The sequence below is a fragment of the Lutra lutra genome, chromosome 11 (assembly GCF_902655055.1).
Source record: "Lutra lutra chromosome 11, mLutLut1.2, whole genome shotgun sequence".
Lineage (NCBI taxonomy): Eukaryota > Metazoa > Chordata > Mammalia > Carnivora > Mustelidae > Lutra > Lutra lutra.
Window position 1 is genome coordinate 81,114,766 of NC_062288.1, and position 19,795 is coordinate 81,134,560.

Consider the following 19,795-nt stretch of genomic DNA (forward strand, 5'->3'; position numbering starts at 1 on the left):
ACAATAAACTTGTGCATTTTCTCAGGAATTACTGCCCCAAATTACTTATCTTTCTCATGACACATCTACTTTATTTATCTCAGTATTTATTTATACAATAAATATTTCTTTAAATGTGCTTTTATTTCTACAAAGATGCCACCTAGTGGCTTTATGAAATCAAGCATCTCAAAGTATTTCCCATTGTTACAAATAAATGAGTTAGAGAAAATATTAGAATTTAGAAAACCTGAAAATTACGCCTTTGGATTAAATTTGGATCGTACCTCTATGAGCTTGTTAAAGAGACTATATAAATACAGATCCATAGTCCCTTTTCTGAAACTTTAAGGGACAGATATGTTTAAATTAATTCAGATTTTTTAAAGGTGATATGGGCATGTACTGTATATTCTGTAACACTGTCAGGACATCTGGGGAAGTAGTCCAGGATCAAATACATTAAGAATTCTGTGGCAAAAATATATTCGTATTCACACATTAAAGTGAGATAAAGACCACAAATAGCTTTATGTCAATTCAGGTCAGATTTTACTTCCAAATGAGTTATGAAAAAGTTTGGTTTTATCCAGGTATAGAAAAAGAGAATGATGTGAAATATTCTGTCATACAGTAGTATGAGTATGAGAGGCATTTAGATTAATAGTATGAGAGCCATTTAGAAATGCCTAAAATGGTAATCTGAAAAAAACATATTTGAAGATCATGAGAAATCCCAAAAAAGAATCTCTGCAATGCTTTTCATTTAGAGTCATATACAAAAAGAGGTTAATTCATCATAAATTCCATCTAAGCACACTACAAAAACTTAGCTACTAATATAAACCAAAAGATCACTTTGAGCCATCTGGGTGGCTCAGTGGGTTAAAGCCACTGCCTTCGGCTTAGGTCATAATCCCAGAGTCCTGGGATCTGGCCCCGAATCTGGCTCTCTGCTTGGCAGGGAGCCTGCTTCCACCTCTCTGCCTACTTGTGATCTCTGTCAAATAAATAAATCTAAAAAAATCTAATTTTATTTTAGGTTTTATTTATTCTTTTGGCAGACAGAGATCACGAACTCATTATTAGCAATGCGTGGCAAGGTAAATTTGAGTTTTATAGCACATTCAAAAATTTGTGTCTTTTGTGTGTGTATGTGACTGGTATGTTCCCTTTCCCCTGCCCTATGGTTATGGAAGCATGAGTTGAAATGGCATCATCCTCAGCCCAGATACCTTATGTAACTCTTTTGAGAACTGTAAACCCTCATTAGCCATGCACTATGAATAAGAAACAAACTTCTGTTAAGACATTAGGATTTAGGGGTAACCTATTCTAATTTACTGTTTTTCTCACTACTTTCTTTCACTAAGTAGTTTTGGTTTATTCCCTCTCTAAATACTGAGTTTCAAATAAATTTCTCCAGTCCCTATCATAAATTCAAATCATCTATCACATTCCCACTTTGATTTCTTGTGAATTATATTAAAAATAAACATCTTCAGGGGTGCTTGGGTGGTGCAGTCAGTTAAGCATCTGCCTTCGGCTCAGGTCATGATCTTAGGGTCCTGTGATCAAGCCCTGCATCAGGCCTCCTGCTCAGCAGTTTCCTTCTGCCTCTACCCTTCACCCCAACTTGTGCTCTCTCTCTACTCTCTCTCAAATAAAATCTTTTCTAAAAAGAAAATAAACTTCTTCATCCCCCTGTAAGCCAAATTTCTATCTTCTCATTTACTGCTTTCTCAAAACATTAGTGTTACTATTATTATAGCATAGGCTATAATCCCATTGAGTACTGAGTTCTAAAGGAAATTCTGCCCTCAGATGGAAAATACTCATAGTATGTTCCTCAATTTGCTGCTTTACCCTAGACACCAGAACACACTCAGATGGTTTCTCTAACTCCTATTTGTTTATATAACCATAGAGCCTGGGAGGAAAAAGAAAAAGTGGGTATTAGCCAAGATATGGGTATTTTCCCATACAGAACATTGTTGATTTCCTCCCTTTGACAGAGAAAACATGAAGGTGCAGCACATGTCTTCCAGCGATTGAGGCCTGATGTAGGTAACAGGGAAATGGCAACTCTGAAACAGTCTGCTCTGTGGTTGGAGCACATGTGAAGCAAGGTCCTTTAAGACCTGAAAATCTTGGCTACGGAAAACAGTGAAACTGATCTCTTAAACTTCATGGAAGAGTTCCTGGATATACAGAAGAACATGAACTATCTGGAATACCATCTTGAAAGTCAGAAGGAATTCCAACGGGAATCTGTTTGAAAAGACTGCTAAAGCATCAGGTGAAGACTTAACTTCTGAAGGCAACACAGCAACCCTCCCCATTGTAGGAGGTCCCAAAGTCAGCTATGAAAGACTGATCTTACTTTTATCTAGTATGCTAATCCTCACTGTTGTGCTTGAAAATAAAGAGGCTTTCCATTATAACAACAGCAGCAAAAAGCTCAATTAGCTTCACTTCTTTAACTGCACTTTAAGATTAGAAGAGGGAATGATAATGGTAAGCTCCTTTTCTTCCATCCCCCAATTCTGAGAAGCTGGGGTGTGGGGAGGAAGTAGAATAGTGGAGAATGAAAGGACACAGGAAACCTGAGGCCTGGTGGCTCACAATGGCTGCCACTGCTGACATCATAGCCTTTCTACTCAGATAAGACCACTTCTGTAACTTCCGGTGTGGAAATGATGGCACCCCTCAACGCTGAGCCTTACTTACTCCACTGGGTGCTACATACCATTAGCCTATGATAGTCACAGTTTATACCTGTTACCTTTATGACATTATTAATACTTCTTTGATCTCTCAAAATCATTACAGGTTGAACAAAAAATTATATATCATCCTAGATACAAATCATTTCTATCCCAAAGGAAAGAATGGGATAAATTTGAATATTCTGCAATCAGTTCACAGAAGAAAGGGAGTGTCAACTTTGCTGCCACTTTCTTGTTTGCAAAGCTCAAACTGATTAGCTTCTTTTTCTTTTGAAGTGGCTGGTATGTGATTAATCTGAATGAAACCTAAGACGCCTAGGAGGAATTGAAATGGGCCATTCTGAAAATTACTCAAGTTAGTCTAGAAGCCACTCAGCAACACTGAATATCTTTAAATGGAACAATCACTTGTAAATGGATCAGGAAAGCCTAATCTGGACGTTATAGAGCAACCAGAAAATTTTTTGAAGGAGTAAAAACTATCAGATGTAAGGTGTATGGGCAGTTGGAATGGCAGTTAATAAATGTAAAAACATGCCCCACACAAAAATGCCTTTTAAATACCTACCCCATTTATATTATCTACCTATAATCCATATGAAGATTTCTGTACAAAATGAAATCCAGTTTACTATCTTTGTTCCTATTTGTTCTTTATAGTCATTTTGACAAAACAAATCAAGAAAGCAAGAAATAGGTTATTTTAGTACAGTCCCTATGGTATAGGCAGGAGTGACAGCAATGCAAGAATATTCATAAAAATAATATAATGGTTAGGAACATGAGTTCTGTAGCAAGACTCCCAGATTCAAAATTTAGTTCCACATCTTACTAGCTAGCTACAGGACCTCGGTTAATTATTACACCACTTATTCACCTGTTTTTCCAAGGTGCCTGTGTTGCCTATGGTGACCTACGATTGCAGAACACTGCTCACACTGAATTTTGGTTTCCTTATCTGGAGAAATGGAGACAATTTACAGGATCACTCTTTTAGGAGTTGTAGTGCAGATTTAAGAGTGAAATTAGTCAAGTACTTAGACCAGTACCTGGCAAACTAACAAATATTAATTATTGTTATTATATTATTACTATACTACTACTATTCTACCACTAGCATTTCTAATGCAAACATCAATATGGTCCCCTTTTTATTAACAGCTACAGGAACCCCGTTTGTAAAATATATGATGCCCAAGAATCGTGGGAGGTGAGACTAGAAAGTCTGATAGAGAAATCAAGCCATCTTTGTGTTCATGTGCTCAAAGGACCTAAAAAAAAACGTGGTTGATTAGGAAATCTGCTTGAATTATCTATACAGATATGCTTTAAGATCATGTATTTTTTTACATCTATAAATATGTATTATATTTACAGCAAATATTTAGGACTGAAAAGGAAGTTATAAATCGTAAGTTCTACTTTTTTTTACAAATAAGGAAATAGGTCAATCTGACAGGTTGACAACTTGCCTCCACTTGAGCTCTTGATGGCACTGGAACCATGGGATGAGAACCCCTGGACCTCTGACTCCCTCTAAAGCTTTTCCACTTTCCCCACAGAAGCCTTCTCTTGCATTCTGACTGCTGAAAAGTAACTCAACCCACCTCAATTAATGCTTATTTACCATTCAATTTACAGCTCTGTAAGGGGAGAAATATATCAGAAAAAAAAAATTTTCTCATTCTGAAAATTCTGAATGATTCTGCTTTGCCACAAGGATAGCAAAAGACACAAAAACATATGTGTACAAACACACACAAAAGTACATCTTTGAAGCTAAAAAATACCAAATTTAAGTACTGAGGACACATGAAAAGTAATTTATACCAACTGTTTCTTCCCTTGAATTAGCATTTATCTTAGGTTTGATACTCAACTGCACTCATATTGGAAACTTAGTGAAAACTACCTCGTGATTCCACTTTGAAGTTACAACCTATGTATGACTAAGATGTTCTGAATATAAGCCTATCTATCTGTATGTCAGATAAACTTTAGAAACTCTTGATATCTCTCCTTTTACATATACTCAATCTCTATCCTGTAAGCTTTGGTTGATCAAGAAAACTAAAGGCTAAGGAACAGAAAGCTAACTTCTTTAAATAACACAAATGGAAAAGTTTTTCCAACTACCACTGTAAGAAATTTTTTCTTTCAAGAAAGAAATTTTTCTTTCAAATACCAAATCAATTTCCTCAACTGTACAACTATAATTTGATGGCTTTTACTCTTACTACTTCACTTTAGTGACCTATAAATTTGTCTAAACAATAATAATAATTAAGTATCTTTCCTGTTTTTTGTTTGTTTTTTTTTTTCAGGATAAAAATCATTAAATGATCTGTTGAAGACACCACTATAAATACTTAACATTTTGGTTATGGCTTCTGTGCTGAAAATCTACAGGAATTTTTCCAATTAACTTTCAAATCTTTCTACAACCTTTCTGTAAAAAAAAGACAAAAAACAAGTAACAAAAAAAATCTTTGAGATAATTTAAATGAATGCTTTACATATCAAAAATGGATTCACAAGTCCTTATTACCATAGTCATCAATTTTAAGAAGTGTCATAAATATGTTCTGTATTAGCTTTCTTGATTATGTCAATAATATAGAAACATTTTTTTTTTTTTTTTTTTTTTTAAAGATTTTATTTATTTATTTGACAGAGAGAGATCACAAGTAGACGGAGAGGCAGGCAGAGAGAGAGAGAAAGGGAAGCAGGCTTCTTGCTGAGCAGAGAGCCCGATGTGGGACTCGATCCCAGGACCCTGAGATCATGACCTGAGCCGAAGGCAGCGGCTTAACCCACTGAGCCACCCAGGCGCCCTATAGAAACATTTTTAATAGAACATTTAATTACATCCATTTCCCATCAACACACTAATCATTTAATGATGATTATATTGGCCATTTCCATTGGTTGGCAGGAGGCTCTTCCACTAAAGGTTCCCATGGTTTCCACTGTAACATTTTTCTTGCCAGACTTAGTTCATTTTCAGCCTGTTAATAAAAATTTTTAAAAAATCATTTGATTACACTAACAGATATTTATCATAGCTAATGATTGAAATACAGTTATTAAAACCATTTTCATGTTAATACCTAATAAGCTATTCTACCATCAAATGTTGAACACTATTAATAAAATTATCTTAATTCTCATATCTACATAATCATGAGCAAGAATGGATGGCTTTTGATATTTTCTATTTGATTAAAATTTGCTATTAGAGTGTTCAAAAATTTACTTGGTGAATTTTCAATCTTAATTGTCTGTTTCACCATTAGACTATAAATTCTTTGAGAATGAGAAGAATATCTCTTATCTATGTCAATGGCTTTCAAGCTTTATTTTATCATGGTCCACAGTAAAAAACAACAAATTCTATTAAAGGATCCATAATATGCACATAAAACAAAACTAAAAATATCATTACGTTTACTAGCTATGATACATTATTTTCTATTTTTTTTTTTTAAATGCTAGTCATAACCCATCTAACTGACTTCCTGACCTATAATCACTTGAGACCCACAGTTTGTAAAACAGTGATCTATGGAGTGTAGAATATCATAGGGGCACAAAATTTACTGATTGAATTAATTTCCTTAGTCAGATTATGTTACATTTAACTTTTTCCCTTCAAACAAATGTGTAACTATTTAACAAATACTTTAGGTTCTTTTTATTTCACATTTTTATACAACAAAAAGACCTATGACAACTCCTGCTAACTTAGAAGAACACTGTTAAACACTTGTCAGGATGTCAGAAAAGGAATTCAAATACAGAATAAGTCCCAGATTCCATCACAGACTGTAATTCTTTAAGAAAGGCAATGCCTCATTTATGCCAGTGGGTCAAAACAGCCAATCTATGTTTAGCATCAAGTCTAAAATGTATACAAACAATGAGTTAGAAAATACCATAAATACTAATTAAAAATATCCCTAACGATGGCTGTTTCCCTGACAGCCCTCTGGCCTGGGTCTGTTGACCATTCATGCTTTCTTTAAGCCCCAAAGGCATCGTGTAGTGTGGGGAGGGTGCCTAACCCTAAACCATCACGAGGTCAACCCCATTTCAGGTAGCTGGACTCAGCTGCATGAGAGCTCTGTTGCCCATTCCTGCTCTCTTCCTTACCTCTAACACAGCACCTTTTCCTCCTTCTTCTATCATCCCTCTAAAAATGGGTTGTCAAAAATGGTAGCTACTGGGGCACCTGGGTGGCTCAGTGGGTTAGGCCTCTACCTTCGGCTCGGGTCGTGATCTTGAGGTCCTGGGATTGAGCCCCGCATCCGGCTCTCTGCTCGGCAGGGAGCCTGCTTCCTCCTCTCTCTCTGCCTGCCTCTCTGCCTACTTACGATCTCGCTGTCAAATAAATAAATAAAATCTTAAAAAAAAAAAAATGGTAGCTACTACCTACATGTGACTACTGAGTAGGCATTTGAAATGCAGCTAGTTCAAATTCAGACATGCTGCAAGTATAAAATACACAAAAGATTTTAAAGACTTCGTATAAAAAAGAATATAAAATATAATAATATTTTTATATTGGTTATAGGTTTCAATTAATGTTTTAAATATTTTAGGTTAAGTAAAACATTACTAAAATTCAAGCTTAATACTGCCAATGAAATTGTGGAGATGGCACAGCTGACTTAAAAATAGCTATTGCACCTTAAGACTGTAACTGCATAATAAATTAATGTGTAAGTTAAACTAATCATGATCAAAGTGAGATCTGACAAAAAAGAAAGAGGAACAGGAAAAGGGCAACAGTAAGTTAGGCAGCAAATTGCCATATGGTACAACAGCTGGTGAATGAATAGAAGGCCAAGAAAATCGGCCTCTGAATGACTGAAATAGTCTACATTCATAAAAGGCCGGATGAATGCCCTATTCCTCTTTTAACAGAGCCATCTAACAATTCTTTTGAATTTGTGTATAATTCTGTTGGTGATATACCTCCCTAATCACCAATACTACCCACTATATCCTTTTATTTGTCCTTTAATAAAACTGAAGAAATGGTTTTATTTTCTTTAAATTAAAAAAAAAAATTAAATGAAACAGAATTGAGTGTCAGATGGCTTCTAAGGGTAGACGTCTAAACCTATAATACTGTGGCAGGGAGGTGGGTGGTGAAGTGGTGGGGCAAAGCGGGGAATGTGATTTGACCAAATAAAAATTTAAAACATCTTTACATATGAGAGAAAATATTCAGTTGAAGTCAAAAGGCAAAGAAGAGACTAAAAAACTGTGCAGATAATATAGCAAAAGTTTAAGGTTAATATCTCTTTTATTTTAAAAAACATTCAAAGAAATATAGAAGATAAATGCTAATAAATAAATAAAATCTTAAAAAAAAACAAATGATAGAGTAAAAACATGAATGATGTAATATATAAAACACAAAATACAAGAACATATTTTAAGCTTAACCTTTTTAATAATTGGGGGAAAAAATGCACAACTTAAAAAAAGGCACAGGGGGGGCACCTGGGTGGCTCAGTGCATTAAGTCGCTGCCTTTGGCTCAGGTCATGATCCCAGGGTCCTGGGATCTAGCCCCACACTGGACTCTCTGCTCAGCAGGGAGCCTGCTTCCTCCTCTCTCTCTCTCTGCCTGCCTCTCTGCCTGCTTGTGATCTCTGTCTATCAAATAAATAAATAAAATCTTAAAAAAAAAAAAAGCACAGATGTGTTAATCAAAGTAAAAAATAAAAATACATTTTCATTTTATGATTTTGTGATTCAAAAAACTTGTATTTCTCCATATTAAAAATATACTAAGCCTTTAAAACACAAAAGTATGTATCTAAAAAGATAAAATTATTCAACTAATAGTAATATTGTTACTAGTTTGAACTAAAGGCTAACAGATTAAATTTAAGGTGTATCTAACTCCAAATCTCCAACAGAAGCCTCATAAATTCAAACTATAATTACTGATAAATATTTAATTGATATATACATGACAGAAGTATTTCCTATATGCAGTTATTCTTATATTTGAGAGTTGATTAAATAAAGAAATTTAGGGTTATTTTTTCTGGAATGTCAGTTTTGTATTGTGCCTCTGACCATTTAAAGCCAAACAGCTAAATATTCAACTTTTTGTTTACCTGAAGAATAACCTCTTCTAGTTGGCCACACTGAAGTTGGTCTTCTAATTTCTTAACATCTGGTTCCTACAATTTAAGGGAAAAAAAGAAAAAAAGATTTAAACAAAGAAGCACAGTATCTACATGTTTCAATATCCTAATTAAAAAGACCCAAATAGGGGCGCCTGAGTGGCTCAGTGGGTTAAGCCGCTGCCTTCGGCTCAGGTCATGATCTCAGGGTCCTGGGATCGAGTCCCGCATCGGGCTCTCTGCTCAGCAGGGAGCCTGCTTCCCCCCCCCTCTCTCTGCCTGCCTCTCTGCCTACTTGTGATCTGTCCCTGTCAAATAAATAAATAAAATCTTAAAAAAAAAATAAATAAATAAATAAATAAAAAGACCCAAATATAAAATAGCACTTATTATAGCAAACATAATTAATTTTTATTTTATTAAGCCCTTACTAATGTTTGCCAAATATCTGGCGGAAACCCATTTCATCTACTATTTTATTGTTTTTCTGTCTTAATATTAACTTGCTTATCAAGAGTAAGAAATATGATGTCCACCTCAGTCTTTCTAAAATACAGATTTTAGGGCACTTGGGTGACTCAGTTGTTAAGCATCTGCCTTTGGCTCAGGCCATGGTCCCAGGGTCCTGGGACTGAGCCTCACATCGGGCTCCCTGCTCAGCAAGAAGCCTGCTTCTCCCTCTCCCATATCTCCTGCTTGTGTTCTCTCTCTCGCTGTGTCTCTCTGTCAAATAAATAAATAAATAAAATCTTTTAAAAAATAAATAAATAAAATACAGATTTTAAAATACTACTTTATTTTCTTAGTATTTCCTGTATTTCTTCTGAGAGCATTAGTATTCAAAATAAATGCTACTCTACAACCCAGAATTCTACTCCTAGGTATATACCAAACAGAAAAATATAATACATTAACCAAATGGCATGTTCAAGAATGTTCACAGCAGCACAAATTATAACCCCAAACTAGAAATAATTCAAATAATCATATATAGAATTAATTAATATAGTATTTGGATATAACAGAATACTACCTAGCAACGAGAATACATGAACTACAACAAGATGCAAGAACACGGATGATTCTCTCAAACGTAATACTAAATGAAAGAAATCACACACAGAAGAGCACAGACTTAGATTCCATTTATAAAAAGTTAAAAACCCGGTGACATGAACCTGTGGTGTTAGAGGTCAGAAGAGTAGTTATCTTTAGGAGGGTAATAACTTGGAGGGTAAAAAGAGAGGATTTGGGCATTCTGAAAATGTCCTCTGATTTGGTGTTAATATGGTGTGATTACTTTGTGAAAATTCATCAAGCTCTACACTTAAGATTTTTGCATATTTCTTTTGTACATTATTCTTCAATAAAAGGTTTTTTAGAAAAGAAATGCTAATATGTTACCTAGAAAATACAATGACATGTATTTATTGCTAGTAAACTGAGCTTTGTGAGGTCCAGAAACCATGTTCTATACATACTTACACATACGTAAGGTGTAAAAAGGATGGTTTTTTGACCCACAAAAGGAATGAAAAGAAGGAGAAAAAAAAACAAAGATATCTTCTACAGGAACTGGCACGTTCCTGCTTCAGGGCATCTGCTGGCTAACCAGGGATATCTGCATGACTTGTTCCTTCACTTCCATCCAAGTTTTTGCTCATATATCACCTTCATAGTGAGGACCACTCTTGATAGTAACTGTGGTAGGTTAAATAATGCCCCACAAAATGTATATGACCTAATCCCTAAAATCTATTAATGTTACCTTGTGGGGCTAATACTTTGTAAATGTAATTAAGAATCTTGAGACAGAGATTATCCTAAATTATCCAAGTAGGCCCTAAATACAATTATAGGAATCCTTTAAAGACAGAGGCAGAGTGAAATGATGCACAGAAGAAGAGAAAGTAATGTGACCACAGAGGCAGAGATTAGAATGATAAACCAAAAAATGCTGAAAGCCACCAGAGCTGGAAGAGTCAAGGAACAGGTTCTACCCTAGAACCTCTAAAAGGAATGCAATCTTATCAATACCCTGATTTGGGCCCTTGGTACTAATTTTAGGATTTTTGGCTTCTGGAAATGTAAAAGAATAAATTTCTATTGTGTTAAGCCACCAAGTTTATTAGGACAGGCAGAGGAAACAAATATATATCGTAACATCCCTCATCACCTATATACACATCATTCTCTTTTCATTTTCCTTCACTGCATTTAACTACTTTCTAACATGCTATTTAATGTACTTCTTTATTAACTTACTTACTTCTTTGCCTCCCATCATTAATGTGTAATCTCCAAGAAGGCAGGGATTTTTATCTACTTTGTTTATTGTCATATAGGCACTGGCTTCCATCCCTACAAACATACATGGCATATAAAAGGCATTCAATGTTTCTTGAATAAATGAAAATAGTTAGAAAAGAAGGGGGAGGAAAGCAGATGAACATGTTTGAGAAAGACTGTTTAACTCAGAATTAACTGAGCTTTAAAGGCGAACTCCAAAAGCAAAACAGGGAAGGTGGTCAATGTTAAGAGACCCAGGAGAGTGAAGAAAAGAAGGCAAAGAAGGTTCAATATTTCCAACTCAAGAGAATCCTGTGCTAGGAAAAAATTCAAAATTTGTCTTATTGAAGGTAAGTTAATAATATGACTTCTATTTAACAGTGACAGAACGTCCTTAAGCTTAATAAGCTACCATGTACTGATCACCATGTGCTTGCAACTGTGTTAAACATTGTACATAATTACCTCATTCAGTCCTAACAATAAGTATTCAAGTAGGTATTATACCCGAATTGTAGATGAGGAAACTGAGACAAAGAAATGGACAATATGCCAATTAGTCACTCAGCAAATAAGTATTAGAGCTGAAATGAAAATTTTGGACAGGCCACAAACCAATACTTTTCACCAATATTCTATCTCCCTAGTATAATCTGAAAAAATATTTACTTTTATTTCCATTTCAGGCTTAGTAAATAGATATTTTATAATCATAACAATATTTACTGAAGACTTCATATAGGACTCTATTGAGGGTTAAAAATCTGTAATAATTTTACCAAAAACAGGAATCGATGATACAACTATTATACGGTGCTTGGGATTATTAAAACTATTTGTATGTAGCCTTTTGGATAGACAAAAATTTCTACAGGACCTTATATAAGCACCAGGCACTATGCTCAATTCTTGGGACACAAAGAGGAATGCAAGCATCAATCATAAGTAGCTTAAGGACTAGTAGAGAAGACATAAATAAAATACAGTGTGACAGGTACAATGTAAGAAAAGCAAGGAAGTTGTTAATCTCTACTTAGGGAGATACGAAAAGGCTTCACAGAGGAAGTAACGGATCTTGAGGCCTTGAATAAGCCAGAAAGACAAGGTAAGAGTATTCCAGGAAGATGGAAGAGAAAATACAAAGAAACACAATAATAAAATTACATGTAAATCACGAAATTATCAGCTGTTTGGTATTGCTGAAGTTTAGGGTATGAAATTGGAAATGACAAGGTAAGATTCAGAAGATAACCCAGAGTCAGACATTGGAGCACCTTCCATACCACTCTAAGGACTTTAACATGTAAGTCAGTGGTTCCCAAACCTGGCTGTACATCAGAGAAAGGCTTGGAGATAAAAGCAGTTAGGAGAGTTTCATACAACTAACTCAGCAAAAATTCTTAAATTCCGCGTCTGAGAAACACTAACCAAGAAACCACATCTGGATCAGATTTATATACTGAAAAAAAAAAAAGAAAAAAAAAAAAAAAACACTCTATTGGCAGTGTGGGGCATACACTGAAGTATGATGGAACTACACATGGACCAGTAAGTTACACAACAATTAAAAGAGCCCAAGTCAGAGAAAACAATTTTAACTAATAAGTGAAAGTAATGACAGTAAACTCTTCTTTGGTCAACACTGGGTAAGAGAGAAAAGAAAAATAGGGCAAAAATAAAGGAAGGTATAAAGATAAGAATTTTCTTTTTAAGAAAATACATTTTGAGGCCATCTGAAAGTTAATTAAATCCGTGGAAAAAGGGAAACAGAGAAAAATGATTAAAGTGGGATAAGGTTACGGAGAAGGAAAGCAGAGAAAGACTCAAAGAGCTTTACCTCACGAAAAGAGAAAGGGAAATTTCTTACTCTGTGATGGAAAAAAAAAAATGCATAAGCCCATTTTACCTAAGGAAAACATGAAATCAAAAGAAATGTTGAACTTCCCCTTACAAACTTTCATCTGTAAGCCACTTTCAGAATTGCCAAGCTAAGAATAAAAGTTCTAAATCAAATTGTTTTGCTGCATACCTAGGGAAAAATATTCTCTTTGGACTACAGAGCATGGTAACATAATAATAAGAAAAATGTATTAGGACCACTTATTACTTATATGTAAACTACTTTTAGAGTTTATGAACACTTCTGGAAAATTACAAAAGTCCATGAAATAATTGCTAGTGTGAAAATTTAATAATTGAAAAATTTAATTGTACAATAGTGCAATATAGCTTGGTATAAAAGAACTAGCAGCAGTCTATGGTGTGTCTGGCTAGGGCCTTTGATTTAAAACCTATAAATGCTTCTATTAGTCTGCTAGGGCTGCCAACAAAATACCACAGACTGTGGCTTCAACAACAGAAATTTATCTTCTCACAATTCTGGAGACTGTTAGTCCAAGATCAAGGTGCAATAAGGTCAGTTTCTGATGAAACTGTTGCAGAAACAGTTTCTTTCTGGCTTGCAGATAGTTACTTTTTCATTGAGTCCTCCTCACATGGCTGTCTCTTTTTATAAGGACACTAATTCTACTGAATCAAGGCTCCAATCTTAGGACTTCATTAACCTTCATTACTTCTACAGATGTTCCACCCACACTGGAGAGGGGTTAGGGCTTCAACATATGAATGGGGGGGAGGGGAGAGAGTCAGCCCATAACAATGTTTGATACAATTTTTGCTAATTAAGAGACTGAGTTGGTCCTCTCTGCAACAAAGCACTTTTTAAAATAGTTATTTCTGAGAATTTTTTTTTAAACACAACAGACATTTTTTGTTTTCCTTTCATTCTTCTCTACTCTGAAACTAGAGAAAAGAGGTAAGAATTGTTATATCTATAGATAAGTCAATAAATCAACAAAGGACCTGATCAGGAAGAGAGGTAAAAAGAACAATGTGAACTTAGAGAAGAGACCTACTGTTGTTATTTCACTCTGGTATTTAACAGTGGCTTGCACATGGAAGGCATTTAGTAAAAAGGAATTTGCTGAATGAAGGGACAAAGGATGGAAGGAAAGCAAAGAATAGAAAAGAGCAAAGTATATTCCATATGTGGAATATGCAAAAAATAAACAACTGAACTTTTTTGTTAAAATTGCATTGAAACCATCTATCCAAGAAAACAAAATCAAGTCAGCTACTTACCGCTTTAACCATACTCAGCTTCTCATTTGTAATCTGTTCTGTGTACTTCCTGTATGCTGCATTTTTAGGAATTTGCTCAAGAACATCAAGAATCTTTGTGTACAATATTCTTAGCCTCTGAAAAGACAAATCATATACATTTTCAGTTTAAAATATCATCTTAAGATTCAACAGAATACTTCAGAAAGTCTCACAAATTACAAAAAGGCAAAACAAAACAAAAACCCCTCACATCTGTTTTTTAAAAAGCATTTAACTCTTCCTTGTTGCAATTTCTTCATGTCTATGCACTATCACTTTTATAACTGAGGAAAATGTGAGTACAGTTCATTCCTGGACAACGCTGGGGTTGGGGGCCAGTCCCTGGCATGGTTGAAAACCCACGTATAACTTATGACTCTCTCAAAACTTAACTAATAGCCTACTATTAACCAGAAGCCTCACCAATAATACAAACAGTTGGTTAACACATATTTTATATGTTGTATGCATCACATATTATATTCTTACAATAAAGTAAGTTAGGGAAAAGAAAATGTTATTAAGAAAGTCTCAAGGAGGGGTACCTGGGTGGCTCAGTGGGTTGGGCCTCTGCCTTCGGCTCAGGTCATGATTTCAGGGTCCTTGGATGGGGCCCTGCATTGGGCTCTCTGCTCAGCGGGGAGCCTGTTTCCCACCTCCCCCACCCTACCACCCCCTCCTCTGCCTACTTGTGATCTCTGTCAAATAAATAAATAAAATCTTTTAAAAAAGAAAAAAGAAAGAGAAAGTCTTAAGGAAAATACACTTACAGCACTGTACTGTATTTATTGAAAAAAAAATATGCATATAAGTGGACCCAAGCAGTTCAAACCTGTGCTATTCAAGGGTTAAATGTAGAAATATGGATACTTTTCACATTGCATGAACAACAAAAGTTGTATATAAGCCAAAGGTATGATAATAAGTAAAAATAAAACTGCATTCTAAATTATTACTAATGATCTAATCTGAAAATCAACTCATTTACTAAATCATTATTTCTCAAATTGAGATTCAAAGCACTACAAAATCAGATTTTTTTTTCAATTTTTCTTATCTGAATTTCTGTAGAAGTAAAACAAACAATGATTATCAGGATGATCAAATTTAACTAAATGTAGTCCTAATACTTCAGCTTATGATAACTAAGTTGGTATCATGTGAATGAAGGTTTCACCACAGGCTTAACAGGAAAGGAACAAGAGAACTGAATCACTCACTGTACAGCCTGTATTGAAGCACACTGAACTTCAAGTTTACAGAGAGCAGTCTGGATAAAGTCACATGTAAGAAGCTGTGATGTGAGTTAGCAGATGCTAAATCACAAATGTTCACAAGTAGTAAGTATAATCATAAATACACATACATGATAAAGAATTTTTTATTATTTCTTTGTATTTAATTTGAAATGTTTTAGTTTAATTGTATAAAATCCACAGGTGCTAATACCTAGTTTCATTCATATATATTCACAATATACATTATGAATAAACAAATAAACCTTCAGGGCCTCTAAGAATTGCTTTTCTTAAAAAGCAATCTGCATATTTAGACATTATTTAGACATTTGATACGATGTTCCATAAGAGAATATTTTTTTTTTAAAGATTTTATTTATTTATTTGACAGAGAGAGATCACAAGTAGACAGAGAGGAAGGCAGAGAGAGAGAGAGAGGGAAGCAGGCTTCTTGCTGAGCAGAGAGCCCGATGTGGGACTCGATCCCAGGACCCTGAGATCATGACCCGAGCCGAAGGCAGCGGCTTAACCCACCGAGCCACCCAGGCGCCCCAAGAGAATATTTTTTAACTATACTAATGTAGAAATTATCAGATAACATATAATCTGTATTATACATGGGTTTTCAGCCTCATTTCTTCTTAATTTTAGCAAAGGATATGGCAATTGAGATGTCAAGTTAACAGACTTGGGTTCTAAAATGGAGATGTTAATAATACCTGCTTCATACGTTGTTGTATAGCTTAGAACAGTATCTGGCACACATTAACTTTCAATAAATGTAAGCATTACTGTTCTAGTGGAGGGAGTCACTTTAGCAGGTATCAGGGAAAGGTTCAAAAAAAAGAAGTATCTGAGATAGACCTGGAGGAATGATAGGACTTGGACACTTAAAGATGTAGGAAAAGACAACCTTACACATGGAATACACACATAGGACTGAATGGCAAAAATAAAAGGAATATAAAGTAATTAGTATATAGTTCTAGTTTCCTTTGACTTTGCTGCCCAATAGCCACTGGCCAAATATGGCTATCAAACACCTGAAATGTGGTTAGTCTGAACTATATAAAAGTGCTATAAACATAAATACACAGTGGATTTTGAAGATCTAGTATAAAAAAAGAGTATATTAGTTTTTATACTGATTATATAGTGGAATGGTAACATTTTATTAAAATAAATAACATGTTTTAAATATATTAAATAAAATTATTAGTTTTTACCTTTTTCTGTATTTTAAAAAAGTGAGTCCTAGAAAATTTAAAATTATGAACAGAGTTTATATTTATAACCCACATTATATTTTTATTGGACAGCAGTGGCTAGAATAAAGAACCGTGAGTTCCGTTTTAGACAATAATGAGTCATTATGAACTCATAAGAACTACACAACATTCGTTTAACAAACCTTATGTTTACTGAGCACATACCATGTGCTCATCATAGTTCTAGCAGTGAATAAAATAATAAAAAATCCCTGCCTTCATGAAAACCTACCTTCTAATAGAGAAAGTCAATGAGCAAGATAAATTACTAGAATTCAGAATGCTAAATAGCAGTCTGGAGGGCCTTTATTAGGACTTCTCTATTGACAGTGAAATCAAAAGCCAGCGGAGGGTTCCGCTGAGAGACATGACCAGACTCATGTGTGTCAAGCTGATCCTAGCTTGGTTGAAAAAGACTAAAGAGAAGCAGTGACAAAGAAGGAGAGGCAGTTAGGAAGCAAATGCTCAGTTTGATGATGGTAGCTGAGAACATTGTTGCAGCAGAGGAGATGGTGAGAAGTACTCAAAATCTGGATATATGTTAAAAGTAGAAACCTAGGGTGCCTGGGTGGCTCAGTGGGTTAAGCAGCTGCCTTCGGCTAAGGTCATGATCTCAGGGTCCTGAGATCGAGTCCCACATCGGGCTCTCTGCTCAGCAAGAAGCCTGCTTCCCTCTCTCTCTCTCTGCCTGCCTCTCTGTCTACTTGTGATCTCTCTCTGTAAAATAAATAAATAAAATCTTAAAAAAAAAAAAAGTAGAAACCTAGAGGATGTAATTAAGTACTAAATGTAGGATGTGAGCAAGAGAGAGAAATTAAACATGATTTCAAGGTTTCTGACCTGAGTGAGTACAAGAATGGAAATGCCATTCATTGAGGTAAGCAGGCCTGAGAGAAGAGCAGATTTTACACAGAAGAACAGGAACCCAATTTTTTTTTTTAAGATTTTATTTATTTATTTGACAGAGAGAAATCACAAGTAAGCAGAGAGGCAGGCAGAGAGAGAGGAGGAAGCAGGCTCCCTGCTGAGCAGAAAGCCCGATGGGGGGCTCGAACCCAGGACCCTGAGATCATGACCTGAGCCGAAGGCAGCGGCTTAACCCACTAGCCACCCAGGCGCCCCAGGAACCCAATTTTGAACATTAAGTTTGGGTTGCCTGACATTCAAGTGGAGATATCCACTAAGCAATTAAATAGATAAGACTCTCATAATGAGAGGTCCCTGCTTGGCACAGAAATCTAACAGTTATCAGTGTATAAATGGTATTTAAAACCACTAGCCTGGGTCCAGACAAGGAGATAAATATAAGCAGAGGAAAGTTCCAAGAACTAAGTCTTAGCACTCCAAAATTTGTAAGTGGGGATATGAGAAATAACCAGAATAGGAGAAGGAGAAGAAAGTAAGGGGGAAAAATAACCAAAAAAAGCAGGAGACTGAGATGTCCCCAAGCCCCAAATGCTTGATGGAGACAGCGCCAAATGTGGCAAGTGCTGTTAATGGGTCAATTAAGATGAGAAACGTGAGGTGACCATTGGATTTAGCAGCACGGAAATCATGGTGATCTTGAAAAGGGCAGTTCTAGCCAAATCTGAGTGAAGTGATTCAAAGGGGAGTAAGAGACAATGGAGACAGTTAAGTACAGATAACTCTTTCCAATCATCTATAAAGGGGAGGAGAGAAATGGTGTGATTACTGGAGGAGGAGAGGGATCGCGGGAGGTGGTTTCTGAAGTTTAGATGGAAGCATTCCCACTAGAAGGGAAAACTGATGACATAGGGGTTAGTTGCTAGAGCGATATATTCCGTAAGCCAGAGTGTGCTGGAATCTGAGGCACCTAAGGCAGAAAATGTGAGGCGGGGGTTAAAGGTGGAAAATGGAGCTACAGGTACGGGAGGGCCTTCAAACAAGTACAGGTGAAGCCACCAGAAGGCTACGGAGAAACTGGCAAGGAAAGTGGCTGAAGAACGAGGGCGGGGGGCACGCACGACACAAACACACGGCACCGATCAACGAAGTGGGCACTTCTCTGTCTTAAGAGAGCTCTCAGGCTGAGCTGTAATTTCAGGCTTGAAATATCCACATCCCCTTGGTCTTTCCAACAAGGTCACAGCTGTCTAGTCGTCCTTGCGACGTCAGGAATGAAGCAGCACGTACCTCGTGCGGACTCTCACATACAGCCAATCCCACAAGGCCGGTGGTCTGTTCGGAAACAAAACACGATTCACGCTGCATACAATTCCGCGCAAAACCACCAGTCCCCAGGCTAAAACTGGCCTAACCCAGCAATCGGTCTCTCAGAGCCACTAGTTTGGGGCGGAGCTACTAAATCTGTCATCTCTGAGGACACAGCTGAACGAGTCCCCCCCAAACCCCGGCAAGCCCGCGCCAGTTCCGGCCATCACCCGCGGAATGAAAGGCTTTCGGGCTGACTCTACCCCCACGATCGAAAGTCCAACAGTGACCTCCAGTCACCTTACCTTCTTCAGCAAACCCGCCATGACGGCGCCGACAGGACGGGGACGCGCAGCCCTCTGGGAACCTCGCTCAGACCCGCTCAATCCACCACCGAGGCCGCCACACCGTCACCTTGGAAACAGCCTCGGTCAGCCTCGCTCAGGATTTCCACCGGGGCAAAGGCTGTACCCCGCCCATTTCTAAGCGGAACGTTGACGCATGCGCAATGAGTACACGAGCGTCTAAAGCAAGCGCTGGAGGAAGCTGGTGTGTTAGCTGAGTTAGGTCTCGGCTTCTGCCCTTAACTGCCTTTGACGGCTTGCCTAAAGGCAGAGGGAAATACTACAAATCTCCAAAAAGCTGTGACAGAACCTGCACTCGGCTTAACCTTTGGCGAATTCCTCAACCTCCCTTCCACGGTGCAGCGTATAGTAAAATGAGAGTGGTTCTCTGGAGCTATCATCTAAGTGATCGAATAACAGCAAGGGTTAATTCGTAGCGCAAGCTTATCCGTATTCTCGGTCTAATGCG

The 19,795-nt window shown here is 36.5% G+C and overlaps 1 protein-coding gene across 1 annotated transcript; it reads right to left on the reverse strand.

Moving 5' to 3' along the window:
- Window positions 1-5,557: 5,557 nt before the first annotated feature.
- On the reverse strand, window positions 5,558-19,417 carry NDUFA5 (NADH:ubiquinone oxidoreductase subunit A5). Its single transcript, XM_047695164.1, has 5 exons — window positions 19,288-19,417; window positions 18,965-19,009; window positions 14,284-14,400; window positions 8,845-8,910; window positions 5,558-5,716 (listed from the first exon to the last, which is right to left on the reverse strand). The coding sequence occupies exons 1-5, from the start codon at window positions 19,306-19,308 to the stop codon at window positions 5,615-5,617; spliced, it is 351 nt and encodes a 116-aa protein (XP_047551120.1). The 5' UTR covers window positions 19,309-19,417; the 3' UTR covers window positions 5,558-5,614.
- Between the last annotated feature and the right edge of the window lie 378 nt (window positions 19,418-19,795).

Coding starts and splice junctions, on each gene's coding strand:
- NDUFA5 (XM_047695164.1), bottom strand. CDS start 19,308: ATGGCGGGTTTGCTGAAGAAG. Junction 19,010..19,287: donor TGGCGGGTTTGCTGAAGAAG/GTAAGGTGACTG, acceptor GTTTCCGAACAG/ACCACCGGCCTTGTGGGATT. Junction 5,717..8,844: donor TAGAAGAGGTTATTCTTCAG/GTAAACAAAAAG, acceptor TTTTATTAACAG/GCTGAAAATGAACTAAGTCT.